General features: G+C 50.4%; 1 protein-coding gene across 1 annotated transcript in view; it reads left to right on the forward strand.

Annotated features, from left to right (window-relative positions):
• The first annotated feature begins 236 nt into the window (after positions 1-236).
• Aldh1a3 (aldehyde dehydrogenase 1 family member A3) overlaps positions 237-16,024 on the forward strand; it is a 35,006-nt gene continuing 19,218 nt past the window's right edge. Inside the window, exons 1-6 of the mRNA XM_087901289.1 lie at positions 237-418; positions 5,078-5,182; positions 7,595-7,735; positions 13,521-13,650; positions 14,167-14,228; positions 14,960-15,088. Coding sequence (XP_087757415.1) covers positions 320-418; positions 5,078-5,182; positions 7,595-7,735; positions 13,521-13,650; positions 14,167-14,228; positions 14,960-15,088 — 666 coding nt within the window. The 5' untranslated portion in view covers positions 237-319. The remainder of the gene's footprint in view (positions 419-5,077; positions 5,183-7,594; positions 7,736-13,520; positions 13,651-14,166; positions 14,229-14,959; positions 15,089-16,024) is intronic.

The raw sequence follows: 16,024 nt of genomic DNA on the forward strand, positions 1-16,024 counted from the left end.
CAGGGCTACAGAAGCCCGCCGCGTGGCCGCCCGGCGACGCGCAGAGCTCACTCCCGCCGCAGCCGAGGTTGGACCGGGACCGTCCGGCTCCCGCAGGGGCAGGGACAGCAGGAGGGATGGCTGCGGCGGCTGGGTCCCCTCCTCCCCTCCCGCGCCCGCCCTCCCTTCCTCCGTCCTGCAGCCAATTAGGCGGCCCCCTTGGGCGGGAGGCGTGGGGCCTCTGCATAAAGGCGCGGAGCTGTCACCCGGAGCAAGCCGCTCACCGCCCAGGCAGAGCTTCGGGACTCGGACGCCTTGGGTCTGGGAACGCAGACCAGCCATGGCCACCACCAACGGGGCTGTGGAAAACGGACAGCCGGATGGGAAACCGCCTGCCCTGCCGCGCCCCATCCGCAACTTGGAGGTTAAGTTCACCAAGGTGAGGAGAGCTCCCTTTCGACCCTATGGCCTTGGACTCCCGCGCCCAGCAGTCTAGTAGGGAGAACGAGACCAGGAGCCAACCCTGCAGGAAGTCCACAGGGAGCTGCCCACACCTGAGAGTCTCTGGTGGGGTCCAGCTCCTCGGAAACCTCACTTTTGGGGGGCAGCCAAAGTGGCAACCCGCGCCTCTGGCTCGGCGAGCTAAGCCTCAAAACCTGAGGAGCAAGGGTGCAACTCGGCAACCCACAAGCTGCGGAGTTGTAGCCTGCAGAGGCCCCATGTGCCGGGCCATAGCCCACTTTGAGTGCTGATGCCTGCAGCAGTGACTGGGCAGGCGCGTGGTGACTTCTTGGTAGAGGGGTTTCTGGTCTGAAGGACCTGGGCTGTGGGATGGGTAGAGGTACCTGAGGACTCCAAGATGAGTTAAGGTTCAACTATGAGCTACATTGGGAACTGCAGCTGGGAAGTAGGTCTTCCTAGGCAGTGAAAGTAGGATCTGGTGCCTTGCTCAGCCTGTACCCAGTCAAGCTGAGGAGGGAACATGGAGCTCAGTGATGAACATTCAAGGACTGGGCCGAGAGAAACTGAGCTGTGGGTTGAACACAGTCACAGACAGAACCCAGGAGTAGTGGCGTTTGCCCTTTCCTGGGAGGCTGGAACAGGCAGAGTACTGAGATACCTGCTCTGAGCTACGGGACAATGGTGTTCCGGAGGAAGAACAACGGTAAACTCTGGGATGCGGTGCTCGGCTCTGTGCCTGCTGGATGTGGGGCGTCTGAGGGACTCAGACCCAGGGCAGCTTTTGGCTCCAGGTCTGGAAACTTCAGCCCATCTTATTTGCACATCTTATCCATAGCTCGCAACTCCAACTGTCACAATCTTAGAAACCACCCTCATCAATTTCATTTTCAAACGTAGCAATTATCCCTCTGGAATAATTTTAATCAAAAGGCCAAAGTGGCAGGCCGCTCTGTGTGGCCTTCAGATTCGGATCTGTTGGCACTTAGTCCCCAAAGTTGGCCACGCCGACGTATAAATTGCGTGACATTTGTATGAACTGTTTTTCCAAGGAAGGCTCTGTAATCAAGAGAGGCACAACCCTGGGAGGACTGGAAGTTTTGTAAATGTAGTTTCCTCAATCGGATCAGCATTAGCAGGAGAATTCCAACAGCAGCACCGGGAATGGGAGGAATCATGGCTTTAATGGCTTCGCTTTTCAGACCCATACTATGGTGAGGTTCTTGTTCTGGTGCTGGCCGTTCTGCTTTGTTTTTAGAGTTCTGTAAAATACCACAGCAACCAGAAAGTGTACAGGATTGCCCCACAACTGTCTGGCTACACGGCAGGAAAAGTTTGCCTCTTTGTAGGCAAATCCCCAGAACACTTTAAAGGTGCCCTTGCAGCCTTTCTGGAGAGAGCCCTGGGAGATGGTTTTTTTTTTTTTTTCATTTTTAAAACTGAGATTTACTGTTGTTCTAAAAAAAGCCCTCCTCACCTTTGCGGGTTGAAAATGCGGGTGTGTCTGACGGGGGCGGCAGAACTCTGGTGAGATAGATGCAGTTGGGGGACTGAGATCTGGGATCCTTGGTAGATTCCAGGAGATGCTTTCTCTAACTGCCTGATGTCTGGCTACACCTTCAATCCCTTATTGGTTTTGCCTGCTCCCACCTTGCTCCTTGTGCACCTTTGCAGAGCCCTCTTATAACAATTAAAAGGCCAAGGTGAGCCTTGTACCATCAGGGTGCCCTGGGCTAAGGAAGGGAGCCAAAGATGTGTAGAGTAAGAACCCAGGCCCAGGACAAATAGTGGCCTGAGAAGCATGGGAACCAGCAAGGGTGTGCGGTTTTCCTGACTCACCATGCTTCTCCAACATGGAGGACCGGTTTGAGCTCAGGCCACGGCAGGGCGATCTACCAGTGTTCAGAAGGATGACTTTATCAAAACTCCATCAGGTTTTTACACTGGGCACAAGGTCATATGTGGAGCGATTCTGATGAGGAAGAGGGAGGGTCCCCTGGAGAGTCTCTGTACTTACGGTATAGGATGGCAGCTCCTTCCATTTCAGGGACTCGCTTCCTTTATAAAATTTCTTCCAGTAGCAGAGGTTCTTTCAAGTGTTTTAATCCGTCACAACCCAAAATGTTACCATCTCTTTCATGAAAAGTAAAATTCCCCCAAATCTCCCGAAAATGTAGGCATCTTGAATTTAGCCAAGTCCAATGGAAGCTGATGGAAATAATGCCAGCAGCATTCTATTTTGTGACCTTCACCTTGACCTCTATCTGGTCTGCCTTCCAGGTCCGTCTGTAAAATCTGATTCTATTTACATATCAAAGCATCTTTAACCTTATATCTCAGTAATGTCCCGTTCCTGCCGCTTCACAAGTCGATGAAGACAGTTCCTTCCGAGACCTGTCAGCTAGTACGTTATGATTCATAACAACTCAGCCTGCACTAGTGGTAGGCCCCGCCCGGGACTGTTTCTTCATTCATGTTTATGAGTTGCTTTAGTGGAAAGAAACCTAGCAGTAGGAATCACTTGCAAGATCACGGACGAACAAGTAGGACAGTGGAAACAGCTCTGCTCAGTGAGAAACACTGGAATGGAGAAATACGGTCCATCATAGAGTTTTTATTTGAGGTTGTTGGTTTGCAAGGTCTAAGGATCAATGTCATGGACAATCAGGTAATATATACGTATACATATATATATATGTATTTTTTGGAAAAGTGTGCCTGGAGGTGAGGTGTATGCAGCAGACATCCGATCACTGCAATCTACCTCCATCCCCGGCTCTTTAGGCCCTGTTTTACCACCTTCTCATTTTCCCTCCCTCTTGGAATTGACACCAGGAAGGACCTAGAATCAGCAATTTTCACTGACAGTCTCTATTATCTAAGCGACGAAATTTCATCTTCCTTCAAATGGGCCTGCTCCTGGCTTCACTTTCCTCTCGGCACTAACCCCTTCCCTGCTTATTAATTTCTCGCTGCTGCCGAGTAATTACTTGCTGCATGGCAAAAGTGAACTCTTGGATTTGGTTTCAGCTGGAAGAATAAACCTGTAATTGTAGCCAGGCCTTTTCCTCGCATGCTTCCCTGGGGGCCTGGCCTCACATGGAAGGCGCTGAGCTTCCAGAAGTTGGATGGGTAAGCCCTACTGGAACTTCATTCTCTCAGCTCCAAACTCCATCCTGAGGGTCTGGAATAGCCTCTGCTCACCTGCCTGGCCAAAGCCTGCCTGGTGTTTGAGGTTCCCTCCAGAGGTAGCCTGACTTGGTTTCCTTCTGCTTTAAAACCTATACGAGAGTCTGAAGCCATGGCAGCCAAGTCACTACTCTCACATCTGCTATCAGCAGGGGATGGTCCTATACCAAATGAATTGTCTTCCAGCACTGAAATTAGCCCCACGATAAAAAACAAAAATTATTATTATCATTTTACTAACTTGCGTAGTTATGGAATCTGTTTCAGGCTGTAGAACTCAGGCAGGCCCATGGCAGGCTTTTCTGTGGGTAAGCTACGTGAAAGAAGGTCCAGAAAGTACAGATACTGGCTGTTTCTGTGCCGTCGGAACCTGCTTTGTGTGTTATGGGTCCCCTCCGTTTCTGGTTCTTTCCAAAAGCCACATTTTTTGAAAAAAAAAAAAACTATTTCATCTGCATTGGTGTTTTACCTGCATGTATGTCTGTGGAAGGGTACAGATCCCCTAGAAATGGCATTACAGACAGTTGTGAGCTGCCATGTGGGTGCTGGGAATTGAAACCAAGTCCTCTGGAAGAGCAGCCAGTGTTGTTTCCCTCTGTATCGTCCATCCCTCCAGCCCCCAAAAGCTTCAACTTTTAACGCCATCTCTCAAAGGTGATTAGAACTCCGGAAAAAGTCAGAGTAAGTAGCATGGGTCTCAGTGTGCCGGTCTGATAAATTCTTCTTAAATAGTGTGTTTTCAGCTATGTTTTGGGTAATGGAGGCCTCTATAAAGTAATGTTTTGTGAGCTACTTATTTCTGAATATAAATGGTAGTTTACTATGTCCCTTAACATAATCTAAAAGGTTTTTTAACCCAGATATTTAACTCTGTGCTCCAACACGGGCTTTGTAAAAGGCTCCGGGAAGCAAGCATTGTAAAGAGGAGGTAGAGACCTTGCCACTACATGGCTTAAAGAAGCCCAAGGGGTTATGGGAAGATCTCGAATAAACCTAGGTTCTGGGGATCTTGTTTGGAAGGAGGAAGGGGTGTGCATAGCTTACAAGCCTATCGGGACACGGTCGATTGTACGTGCATAAGCCTGCCTACCCTTCCGTCAAAGCCCTACCACTATGCAAACTTCAACGTGCACATCCTTGTAACCATTTAATTCAGCTGCTCCTCGACAAATCCATGCTATTGCTACAAACGAAGATATAATTTGGAAAAATAACTCCAGAGGACTTTAGATTAATTATGTCAAATTGGTTCTCACTGTGAAGCCATTCCCCGTTGGATGCTTCGGGTGATCCTGTGTTCTGTTTCCCCCCACTTCTGGTCTCATCTATAAAGCATCCAGGGGAGGGGGTGGGGGAGAAAGTAGACAAGACGTTACCTAAGGTCCTTAGCATGTTGAAATTGTATGATTTCGATTTAAACCTAATTTGTTGCACTTCCTCTCCTGGTTAGATATTTATCAACAACGACTGGCACGAATCCAAGAGTGGAAAGAAGTTCGCCACATACAACCCCTCGACCCTCGAGAAAATATGCGAGGTGGAGGAAGGAGATAAGGTGGGTCCTCGCCCCCTTCTCTGCATAATTCCATTAGAGAGGAGTAAAGGCTAAGGAAGCTGTGTGGCTTGGCTGTAAACCACGTGGGCCCACCTCCAGGTAGGGCCAGGGGAACCGCGGCAACTGGTTGGTATGTGCAGCTCAGACGCGGCCTAGCGTGGGATCAATTACAGATGGTCCTCTGCGAAGACTCACCGTCTTTGATGGATGTTTCTCCATCTCTGAGGATGACCTCAGCTGTCTTCATCACACAGCTAAAGGGAAGGTTTTTATCAATTATTTCAACCTGTAAGCATTAAAAGAACCTTTTGAGAAGGCATTTCCTGCTGGGGTGTTTCACCAAAAGTAGCTGTCTGGCAGGAGACACTTTAAAAAAAAAAAAAGAAAGAAAAGAAAAGAAAAGAAACCTTGAAGGGTGGGGAGGATGCTCCCAAATGATCCTGGGGGTAGTAATATGTCACATGACTGCTTGATTTCTTCACTAGTGGAAACCCACATGCCCATGTGAAACCTTGTGCCTAGTGTAAGGTCTCCTTTATCACGCAGACATGAAGGAACTTCTGCATGTATCTTTTTTGCTTTTCAAGGCCATAAAATGTGTTTTAAATAGAAGGGCCTCTAAATAAAAGATGATTAGGGTAACAACCTCCTACAGAGGGAAGAAAAACATGATCCCCCCCCTCAACTTAACCTTCGGAGTACTGGAAGGATTGCTTGCCTGCCTGCCTTTCTTTCTCCCTCCCTTCCTCCCCTCCTTTCCTTCCCTCCCCCTCCCTCTCTTTCTTCCACCTTTCTTCTCTTCTGTTCCATCCCTTTCTGTCACCATTGCCCTTTCCTTCCCCCATCCCTCTCTTTCTCCCCTCCCCCACCCCATTCTGAGATACCATCTTGCCTTATTTTCCAGGCTAGAGGAAAATTCCTAGGTTTCTGGGGATCTTCCTGGCACTACAGATGCTAAATCTTGGGGGGGAGTGGGGGAGGGTTGCAGGTCAACCCCAGGGCCTTTTGCATGCTGGGTAAACACTCCAGTGCTGAGCAAGCCCCTCACACCCTCAGCCCTTGGTTTCTTGAGATAGTTCTCTATTCAGCAGTCTTGCCTCCAGCTCTTGAGCTTCCTGCCTCTACCTCCCATGAGCTGAGGTTATAAGTGTGTTCCCCCACACCTGCTGAGCAGGCAGACATCCTTACTAGGTGCATTGGTGAGGCCAAGGGAAGAAGACGTGGTCTTTCTTCCACCAGAGACAGCTTTTGGATGGGCAGGAAGCACAGAGGCTCACCGGCATAGACCCCACTCTCTGTGGCTCCTTACACTGCAAAGCAAAGAAGTGGGGAGGAGCTGGGAGGAAGCTGGGAGGGCCACCCCAGGAGGAAAGTGGGAACCCAGTGGCAGGCACTGGCTCCTCCCATCCACTGGGAAACCATTTTGCTCTATAAACCCAGAGACAGAGGCTGCCTGTCCCTTGCAGCAGGAGAGGCCCTGGCCTCCCCGCGGGAACCAGGACAAGAACCACAGTGTCCAACCTTTACCTTGCTAAAGCTTCCCCTCATTCCGTGCAGCCTTTGGGGAATGGTCCTAGCAGAGGCCTCTCCTGGCTGGGATCCTCATCACCTACTTGCCACCTGAGGGAGACAGGCTGGGGTGGGGCGGAACACTGCCTATCAGCAACCAGATCTTCAGAGCCTGAAATGAGGGCAGGTGGCTCTCCTCTGTAGACCTCTCGCTTCCGCCCCTTTTAAAAGACTGAGGGCGGAGGCTCAGTAGTGAAGGCTTCTCTAGCCCATGCAAGGCTCCAACTCAATTCTCAGCATAAAAAATAAAAAAAACCACCAGGACCCGTGGTTGCTATTCTCCTGTAAGGACAACACTTAGAGTGAAAATGGGGTCTCCGTGCGCTGAAATGGGAGCTGGCACATGGAAAATCTTTGTAATTTTACACTTTATTTTCCTTATTGTTAGTGTGTATGTGACATGTGTGTGCCTGCAGACACTCCTGTGTTCTCTGGGAGGTCAGAGAACCGCTTTTGGGAGTCGTTCTTCCCTTTGCTTTATGGACTCTGGGAACTGAACTCGGGTCTTCAGGTTTTCACAGCAAGCCGTCTGCCAGCTGAGCTATCATCTCGCTGCCCTGGAAAACCTTTTAGAGCTGGGTCATCAAGAAAAATAGTTGAGATCAACAACTCTATAAAACGTTAATACTTGACCATTACAGAAATATTTTAAAAGACTTACCATGCAAAGAAAAAACATTACTCGGAAGCCTTCAGCATCCAAAGGGTTTAAAAAGCTTGTTGCTTGAAGCTATGGGCTTCCTTTCCTTCCCTGGCTCCACGGCAAGACCCCGCTGCTGTTTTCTGTGCTCTCAGACTGCGGCCACCTGAAAAGTGACACAGTCTCTCTGTTTCACCATGCAGCCCGATGTGGACAAGGCTGTGGAGGCCGCACAAGCTGCCTTCCAGCGGGACTCCCCGTGGCGCCAGCTGGATGCCCTGAGGCGAGGCCAGTTGTTGCACCAGCTGGCTGATCTCCTGGAAAGGGATCGTGCGATCCTGGCCGTGAGTACAGGCACTGGGCAGGTGCAGGGGTCGGGGAGGGGCGGGGGAGGCTGTCTTCACCGCTCCCCTCGCTGAGGGACCATGGGATGTGGCTGGAAGCATCTGAGGTGCTTGTTTTGTGTGGCCATGGGTCTGTTTAGTCTTTGGACACGGATAGTGGGTGGCCATGCCGCAGGACTTCCTCCTTTTCATCTTAAAGTCAGACTGTCTCCATGAAGCTCAGCTTCTCGGCCAAGCTGTGTAAAGGAAGTTCCCCTGCCTCAGTGGTTCCTAGACTAAGGACATTCATGGCTGGTCACCGAAACCTGAGCTCACCTGAACTCACCAGTACATTTATGTACTAACTATTTGCTTCTTTATATTAAGTTCCTTGCAAACATAAATATAACCTCTTCATAGGAATGCTGGTCTCCCCCATCTGAGGCTTCATTTATCCAGAATCAACCCAACTCAAAAATATTGCATGGAACAACCCAGAAATAAGCAACTGGCCTTGTATTGCAGCGAACTGTTAGAATTTTATTAACTACTGCTTCTTGTCTCCTATGTTGACTTGCAAGCTAATCTTTGTCGTAGGGACTTAGGATAGGGAAAAATGCAGTATGTATTTAGGGATCAGGCACTATTTGCAGTTTTCAGGCATCATAAAATATACGTGAAACCACTGGTTGTACTCCTTTTGTCTGAATTATTAAAACAAACGGCACTGTTTATAGAAAATCGAAGACCTTGTATGATCTAAAGGCATCCCTATATCACCCCTGACCTGGACAGTGGGGAGCACATCCAGAATGTTGGCAAGGACAAAGTTCGATTATGGAAGACCCACAGCATAAAAGGTGTGGGTTCAAATCCCAGCTTTGCCACTTACTAATTTCATGAGAGTTTCTTAACTGCCTGAGATTTATTTCTTCGGGTAGAATAGCATAGATAATGATATCCAAGTGTTGGGGGAAAGAACTGTTTAAAATCTTCAGCAGAGTCCCCAGCGTACAGGAAGCACCAATGAGCAAACAGCTGTCATAAATAATTACAATCATCATGTTGATGCTACATGAGCCCCAGGCTCTGACCCATGCTGCCCCGCCTCCCTGCTGGCCAGCACCTTTTAGAGACCTTAGCTCCTCGGCTAGGACATAGGGACAGGGATAGTCATCCAGCTCACCCATGGGTGGGTAAGCCTGTTCTGTAACAAGATTCAGTCTTCCTTTGGTCCTGAGGTAGGTGCCCACGGAACATCTCTGCGTCATAGGAAGCTTGTTTTTTGAATGTGGGGTACAGGTGGGTGTATGTGTGTGGGTGTGCACTTGCCACGGTGCACGTGTGGAGATCTGAGGACAGTTTTTAGGAATTGGTCCTCCCAAGCATCCAGCTCAGGTCCTCAGGCTGGGTGGCGAGCCCCAGTCCCAGAGTTGCGTGACTAGCCCCGCGGGGAGCCTTGGAACCATTGCAGCCTTCACTCCGGCTGTTGTACACTTCAATTTCTTGGTTAATTTTTTTTTTCAAACCTTGAGACCCATTTTGTGGACAGGGACGTTTACCTTTTGGTCTTTGATTTAGAAAAAAATGTTCTTTTCTGATGTTGAAAACCAGGAGAGTAGCCATCCTTCTGAAGAACAATATCAGGCAGGACACTGAATTGCTTTTGTCCTGAGTGTTCTCCTTGGGACTAGGGGATTTCTCCTTGCGAGGGGTCTGTGGACAGATACCACGAGCTCTGCTTCCTTCCTCCCAGTTGCTAGGCCTCCTGTTCCCAGGAATGAATCTGAGTGAGTGTGTAGCTCCCTCCCAGGGTGAAAGCTCCTGAGAGCCTCCGCTTTCTTCCTGCACCGAAAACCAGCCGCACTGTGCAAGCTGCCAAACTGGCTTTTTCAAAAACATTTCTGTTTTCCCCCCGCATGAGCTCATCAGTCTGCAATGTCCGTGAGTACTAATAGCAGGCTCAAGAGGATGTGCCCTGGGCAACCCTCCCCACCCTGTCCTCAAGTGTCAGTGCCATCTGTGAAGCAGCAGCGCAGGGCCACCTTCCTCGCCAGCCTGTCCCATCACTCTGACACTAGAGCATTTTGTTGGAAGCAGGTGGGAGGGATGGGGACGGCGGCACCCAGCGCATCGCTCCTGCCACCGCAACCTGCTTGCCCACGAGAATTGGATCCAGCTCTTGGCCACAACATTAAAGGGACCCCAAGAATGACTGGGAAATATGGCTTCGAAAATTCCGACCACATCATAGGAGGGCGCCCCTCGCTCTCCACCTTGATATGGTTTCCTGCCTTTTTGAGCAGCAAAGTGCTTTTTATTCAGTCATGTTCTCCTGCCAGCTCAGTGGTTTCTTGGAGCTGGGTGTTTATCCTGTGTTCGAAGTTTAGAAACAGATGTGGGAGTCTCAGTGGCTCGTGGCTTTCTCGATATGTTGAGGCACCCTGGGTCCAAGCTGTAGCGTGTAGGGTGCTCATCCAGTAAAGGGCTAAATGGGGCTCCCTCCCACAAGGGAAGATTAGCTTTTAATTTAGTGCCCTTTCCAGACCCTCCTGTACAGCCTGGGCATATGGGCATTTGGGGCCATGTTCCAGCACATTCTCATCCTGTAGCATCCGAACGTTGAGATGCATTCATCTTTCAGAAGGTGCATCTCTCTCTTAATAAGCTCAAGAAAGTAAGCCTGGGAGTGGCTGAGGTGGCTCATGTTTGAATCACCCCAGTAGGTCACATGACAGCTGTCTGTTTCTGTCAGCAGCTAACACTGCTTTCTCAAGCTCAGTCCTCTGATTCCAATCTCCTCCTCCTCTTCCTCCCCTTTCTTTAATCTTTCATTTCTTTTCTGTGCAGGTGAAAATGTACGTGTGTCTTAGTTAGAGTTTCTATTGCTGCCATAAAAAGCGCCAAGGCCAAAAAAGCACCCTGGGGAGGAAAGGGTTGATTTTATCTTACAGCTCTCAGGTCCCACTTGTCACTGGAGGAAGTCAGGACAGGAACTCCAGGCAGGAGCCTGGAGGCAGGAGCTGAAGCAGAAGCCATGGGAGTGTGATGCTTACTGACTTGCTCCTCATGGCTTGCGCAGCCTGCTTTCTTACCCCCACCAGTATAACCTGTGCACAGGTGTGTCAGAGTGAGCTCTGGTGCTTTCCATCAACCACTAATCAAGAAAAGAATGCCCCCACAGACTTGTGCCCATGCGTGGGGAAGTTTTCTCAGTAGAGGGTCTTTCTTTCCAACAGTTCTAGCTTGTGTTGGGTTGACAGACACTAGTCAGTACGACGCGTGAGTGTTGATGTACATGCACACTCTTCAGTGTGCGTGTGGAGGTCAGAGGTCAGCGTGCGGTGCTGCTCCACACTGTTGGTTTGAAACAGAATTTCTGATTGGCTTGGAGCTCACGCATGAGGTAAGGTTTGTTGACCAGTGAGCCCCAGAGGTCCTTCTCTGCCTCTCCCATGGAGAAACTACGAGACTGTGCTTTTCTTAAACCTGGGCTCTGGGGACTGAACTCAGGCGAGCCATCTCCTTTAAGGAGCCATTCCCCTTTAAGGAACTTGCTGTCTAAATCTCTTGTGAACTTGAGTTTGTCTGGACAGATTCTTTACAACCAACCTAGAAAGTTCAAGTTATTACTTACTAAGCATGTCTAAGTTAAGGATTTTTTAAAAAATCTGTGGGCAATGCCTACTGAATGCCCTCCAAGAAGCTGACATAGGCTCTGGGCTTGTAGTATGTATTATCCCATCTCAAAATCAGGAAGTTGAGACCCAGAAAAAGGAAAGTACCCTGTCCAAGACTAGCCAGCCAAAGATAAAAATCCAGGATGGGAGGCAGAGGGCTGTCATGCCGCAGACTTCCCACCATGCTCCACCAATGTCCTCTATCTCTTGCCGTATCTCAGTAAGGAGCCAACAACAGACAGGCCCCTTGCTTCAAGCACAGGTGTGCGCATGCTCTTGGGAGCTTCACAGAGCTGGGGTCCTTCGGACATTCTTGAAAATGCTAGGCTTCTCCTCAGAAGATGGAAGTGCCAACTCGGATAGAAGCCGAAGGTACAGATACTGGGGGTCACGTTGGCCTCCAGGCGGTTGATGCTGCAGGTAGGACCCAGGCCTCAGTCAGACCTAGTCAAGTTCTGTCATCTTCAGCAAGTCTGAGTCCATTCTCCTCAGGGACGTAGTGAGGGTCACCAAGCACCTGTCTAGCACAGAAGAGAAAAGCTGGGTCATCTGCCAGTTGTGCTAACTGCAAAATCGCACTGCGTTGGTCACTTATATGAGTGCTATGTTCATTGATTCCCTTAGCTCGCATACCAGCCCCAAAAGGGTGAAAACATTATTATCTTCATTTTACAGCAGAGGTAACTGAGGGGGAAGACATTTCGGGGCTCAGCCAGCATGAATCAGGGGAGTCTGCTCTTATGGCAAGGGAGATGGCTCAGTCAACACAGTGTTCTTTGCACAAACGTGAAGACCAGAGTTAGGATCCTCAGCACCACTTAAAATGCTAGGCATGTCAGGATGTACCTGTTAATCCCAGGGCAGGGGAGAGAGAGAGAGACAGGGGACCCTGGAGCTTATTGGCCAGCCAGTCTAGCTAAATCAGTGAACTCAGTCTCAAGGAGAGCCCATCTCAAAAAAGTATGGTGTCAAGTGATTGGAGGAAGTTTCTACAGGCATACACACCCATGCGCACATGTGTCCATGCACACGTGAACATGTGCATACATACATGCCACACACATGGGAGGTGGTTGTTTATTTTGGTTGTCTCTGAAGCAGAAGTCAGACAGAAGAACCCTGACTATCGTAAGCCTTCCAAATGCCTAGGGACAGCCACCTAACTGGTGATGGCTGAGACTGCTGGAAGGCAGTGGGGGCTGGCTGGTCAGCCTTAGGGAGTCATTGACCCCGTTAGTGTCAGCATCTGCCCCTTCATCTTCTGGTGGGAAACGAGACATCCAGCACACAAGACATAGGCAAGGGCTTTGGGGATACAGCCCCGGGTGAGGAATGAGGTGGCACCTCCCTCGCTCGCTCGAGCATCATTAGCTCCATAGACACTTCAGCAGGAATCCAGCCCTAGGCCACGCAGCATTGGGTGGATACTTCCTGTGAAGCTGGATGACTGGAGGTTTCAGCACAGTGCCCCACAGGACTGCTTGTGTGAGGGACAAAGGGGTTTCTTTCACCCGGGCTAGAAATAGAAAAGAATCCCAACATTGAGTGGTAGCAGCACCCTGGCCTGGGTGACCGCCCAGTGCAGCCCAACTTGCCCTCCCTGCCCTGTTTCCGCATCCGGCCTGCAGCCTGCTTGGGAAGCATCGCATCTTTGTGCTGGTGGCTTGACCCTCCTGAGCACCATCATTCTTTCCACTGCCACACTACCCAGCTCAGCCGAGAAGGAAAAGCCAATGTCTTCCCCTTCTCTTTTGTTAGAAGAAACCACCCTCTTGCTAACCAAACTTCGGGAAGCTTCTTGGGGTGCACGAATTTGCAGGTCTGGATGATACAGTGGAGACTGCTCTGGACAGAAGGGCAAGGGTCAGAGTGGACGGTGCCCAGCAAGAAAGACGGTCCATGCTTCACCAGTCCCCTGCTTCAAGCGCCAGGCAAAAGCGCCTGGCCAGGCCTTGCCAGTAGTGGGCAGGTCCATTTCAGCGTTGAGGCAGGCTTTCTGAAGTGGCGTGTGAGGATGGAGGTGTAGCGCTATGCCCTAGGGTTGTGCTTTCTCCTGCACCCCTCTGCTTAACAACCACGAGAGAAAAGAAAAACTGTCAACAAAAGGAGCCGTCTTGTTCTTGCAGACCCTGGAGACCATGGACACCGGCAAGCCATTCCTTCATGCCTTTTTTGTCGACCTGGAAGGCTGCATTAAGACCTTCAGATATTTTGCCGGATGGGCAGACAAAATCCAGGGCAGGACCATCCCCACAGGTGAGTCTGCCCAGGATAGACTGTAGCCGCCCTTGGGTCTGTTGGGGAATCTGTCTCCTCCTCCCTCCAGGCGCTTCCCCTGGGGCCTCCTGCACACAGCCCTTTCCCCACAGGGCAGCTTGTTGGTTCCGAGGGAACTCAGTTCCTGCTTTGAGCTCAAGCCACTTCTTTGTGCAACAGATAAGACCTGGCATCTTTGCAGGCTTCTCCATTCCTTTCTTTTAGTCTTACCATGTAAAATTCTTTTTTGTTTGTTTGTGTTTTTTTTGTTGTCATGGACTTGTTTCGTTATTGCCGCTGTTTTGGCTTTTGTTTTTCTGAGACCGGGTCTTTCTGTTATGTAGCTCTGGCTGTCCTGGAACTTGCTCTGTAGACCAGGCTGACCTTGAACTCCCAGAGATTCACTTGCTTCTCCATCCCAAGTTCTTGGATTAAAGGGGTATGCCGCCAAGCATTGGGTCTATGTGGAATTCTTGATCATGACTGTGTTCTTCCCCTGTGTCACTTCCCTTCCAGATAACAACGTTGTGTGCTTCACTAGGCACGAGCCCATCGGAGTGTGCGGGGCCATCACCCCAGTAAGTATGGACGCTTGCCGCCACAGACTGTTTCTACTGCTGCAACCACTATTGGCTGAGTGCAGCCTGGAGGCATGGGCCTCTGTGCCTGAGGGTACCTGGGGTGATTCAGGGTGTTTGGCAGGAGACACGGTAGATTCCAGCAGAGTGGTCAGAAGTGGCCTGCTCCTCTGGGATGGAGAATCTCTTAACTCGAGCTGCAGAAAGGAGGCTTGGTCAACAGGGAAAAGGGCTTTGCAATCAGTGGGACCTGCTTGGGCAAAGGCATGGACTGGCAGCCTCCTTGGAAGGAAGCAGAGGGAGGGTGGTAAGAGGGAGCTTAGGCTAAGATGAGTACATCCGTCAGATAGCAGGGTCCATGCAGCCTGGGACGCCAGGCTGCTGAGACCTGCACATGATGGGGAGCTCAGTGCTGCCTGTTTGGGAAGCCCTAGGCCACTTCCGTAGTAACTGAGTAAATGAGGACAGAAGAGACAAGGAAAGTGTCGCCCTTTGGCAAGCATTTTGGAGGTAAGGGGAAGACACATGGGATAGAAGTGTCTCTATATTAGTATCTCCAGGGTGCAGCTGAGCAAGCCCTGGGCTCCTGCAGTCTTGCACGAGCCAATGCTGTCCTTCGAAGCCCCATCCTGACTATGCAAAAGAGGTTTCCTGCACAGAGGGGAGTGGGCCCTGGGTTGGGGACACAGTGGACCTGAGCCTCAGGGCCCTCTTCTTGTGCTCTGGCACAGTGGAACTTCCCCCTGCTGATGCTGGCCTGGAAGCTAGCTCCTGCCCTGTGCTGTGGGAACACCGTGGTCCTGAAGCCAGCTGAGCAGACACCCCTCACCGCCCTGTACCTTGGCTCTCTCATCAAAGAGGTAAGAAGTCTGGAAAGAAGATGTTAGATATTCTGGAGAGATCTCCACACCCAGGAGCTAGGCACCATGAAAATTCATGACAGCAGCCACCGACTCACAGCGCAGAGGGAAGGGCATGACTGTATTTTGCTTGTGGTAGCTGATCTGGAAGCTTCTGTTCCTCATCATAGTCCTAATAAGATCTGATTCCTCTCACTAAGTCACAAACCGGTTGTGAGCACTCTGTTTTATCTAGAGCATTTGCAGGAGGGTCAAAAAAAGAGGGAGCCTCAAACTCTACAGGTCCTGGGCTCACTGGCCACAGGGTGTGAAAAGGTTCTTCCTCCTCTGGGAAGGGTGGCCTTGCCAGCTAGCTAGCTAGCTACAGTTGTGCATAGGTCCCCAAGGGCCGCCACAGTGTCCTTCCCACCCCAGGGGAGCCACAACTCAGGGAAGCAGTGACCTAGAGGGACACCTGCCAGACACACCTGGCAACATATTTCAGCCATTCCATCATCAGCGTGCACATAGCAACGACCGAAAGGACAGGAAGAAAGATGAGCTGGAAGGAAGGCCACCATTTCACTCCCAGCCAGACTGTTGCAGCTGGGAAGTACCTGCTGGACTGCTGAGGAGGCTGGGGCCTCTAGAATCAGCCAGGTCTCGCCTTTCTTTCAGGGGCCACATAGGGCATGCTTATCATGGTAAAGAGGCTCTAGGATCCCAACATTCACAAGTGTTACAGAATAATGTCTAGGAAAGTGAAGATGCAAACATTGTGCCCTAAAGATGGCATTTTGCAAATAAAGTGATAGCCAAGAACCAGCTATGTTGGGGATGGCACCTTCTTCCTGGTTAGTTTGCTAAGAGTCTTGTTCATGGAGAGGTCTCCCATACGTACCCTGCATGAGTGTGAGTATGGAAGAATCAGCAGCCCCCTGACTCAGCAAGTGTCAA

This window comes from Myodes glareolus, chromosome 24, assembly GCF_982192425.1.
Source record: "Myodes glareolus chromosome 24, mMyoGla1.1, whole genome shotgun sequence".
In the NCBI taxonomy this organism is placed as follows: domain Eukaryota; kingdom Metazoa; phylum Chordata; class Mammalia; order Rodentia; family Cricetidae; genus Myodes; species Myodes glareolus.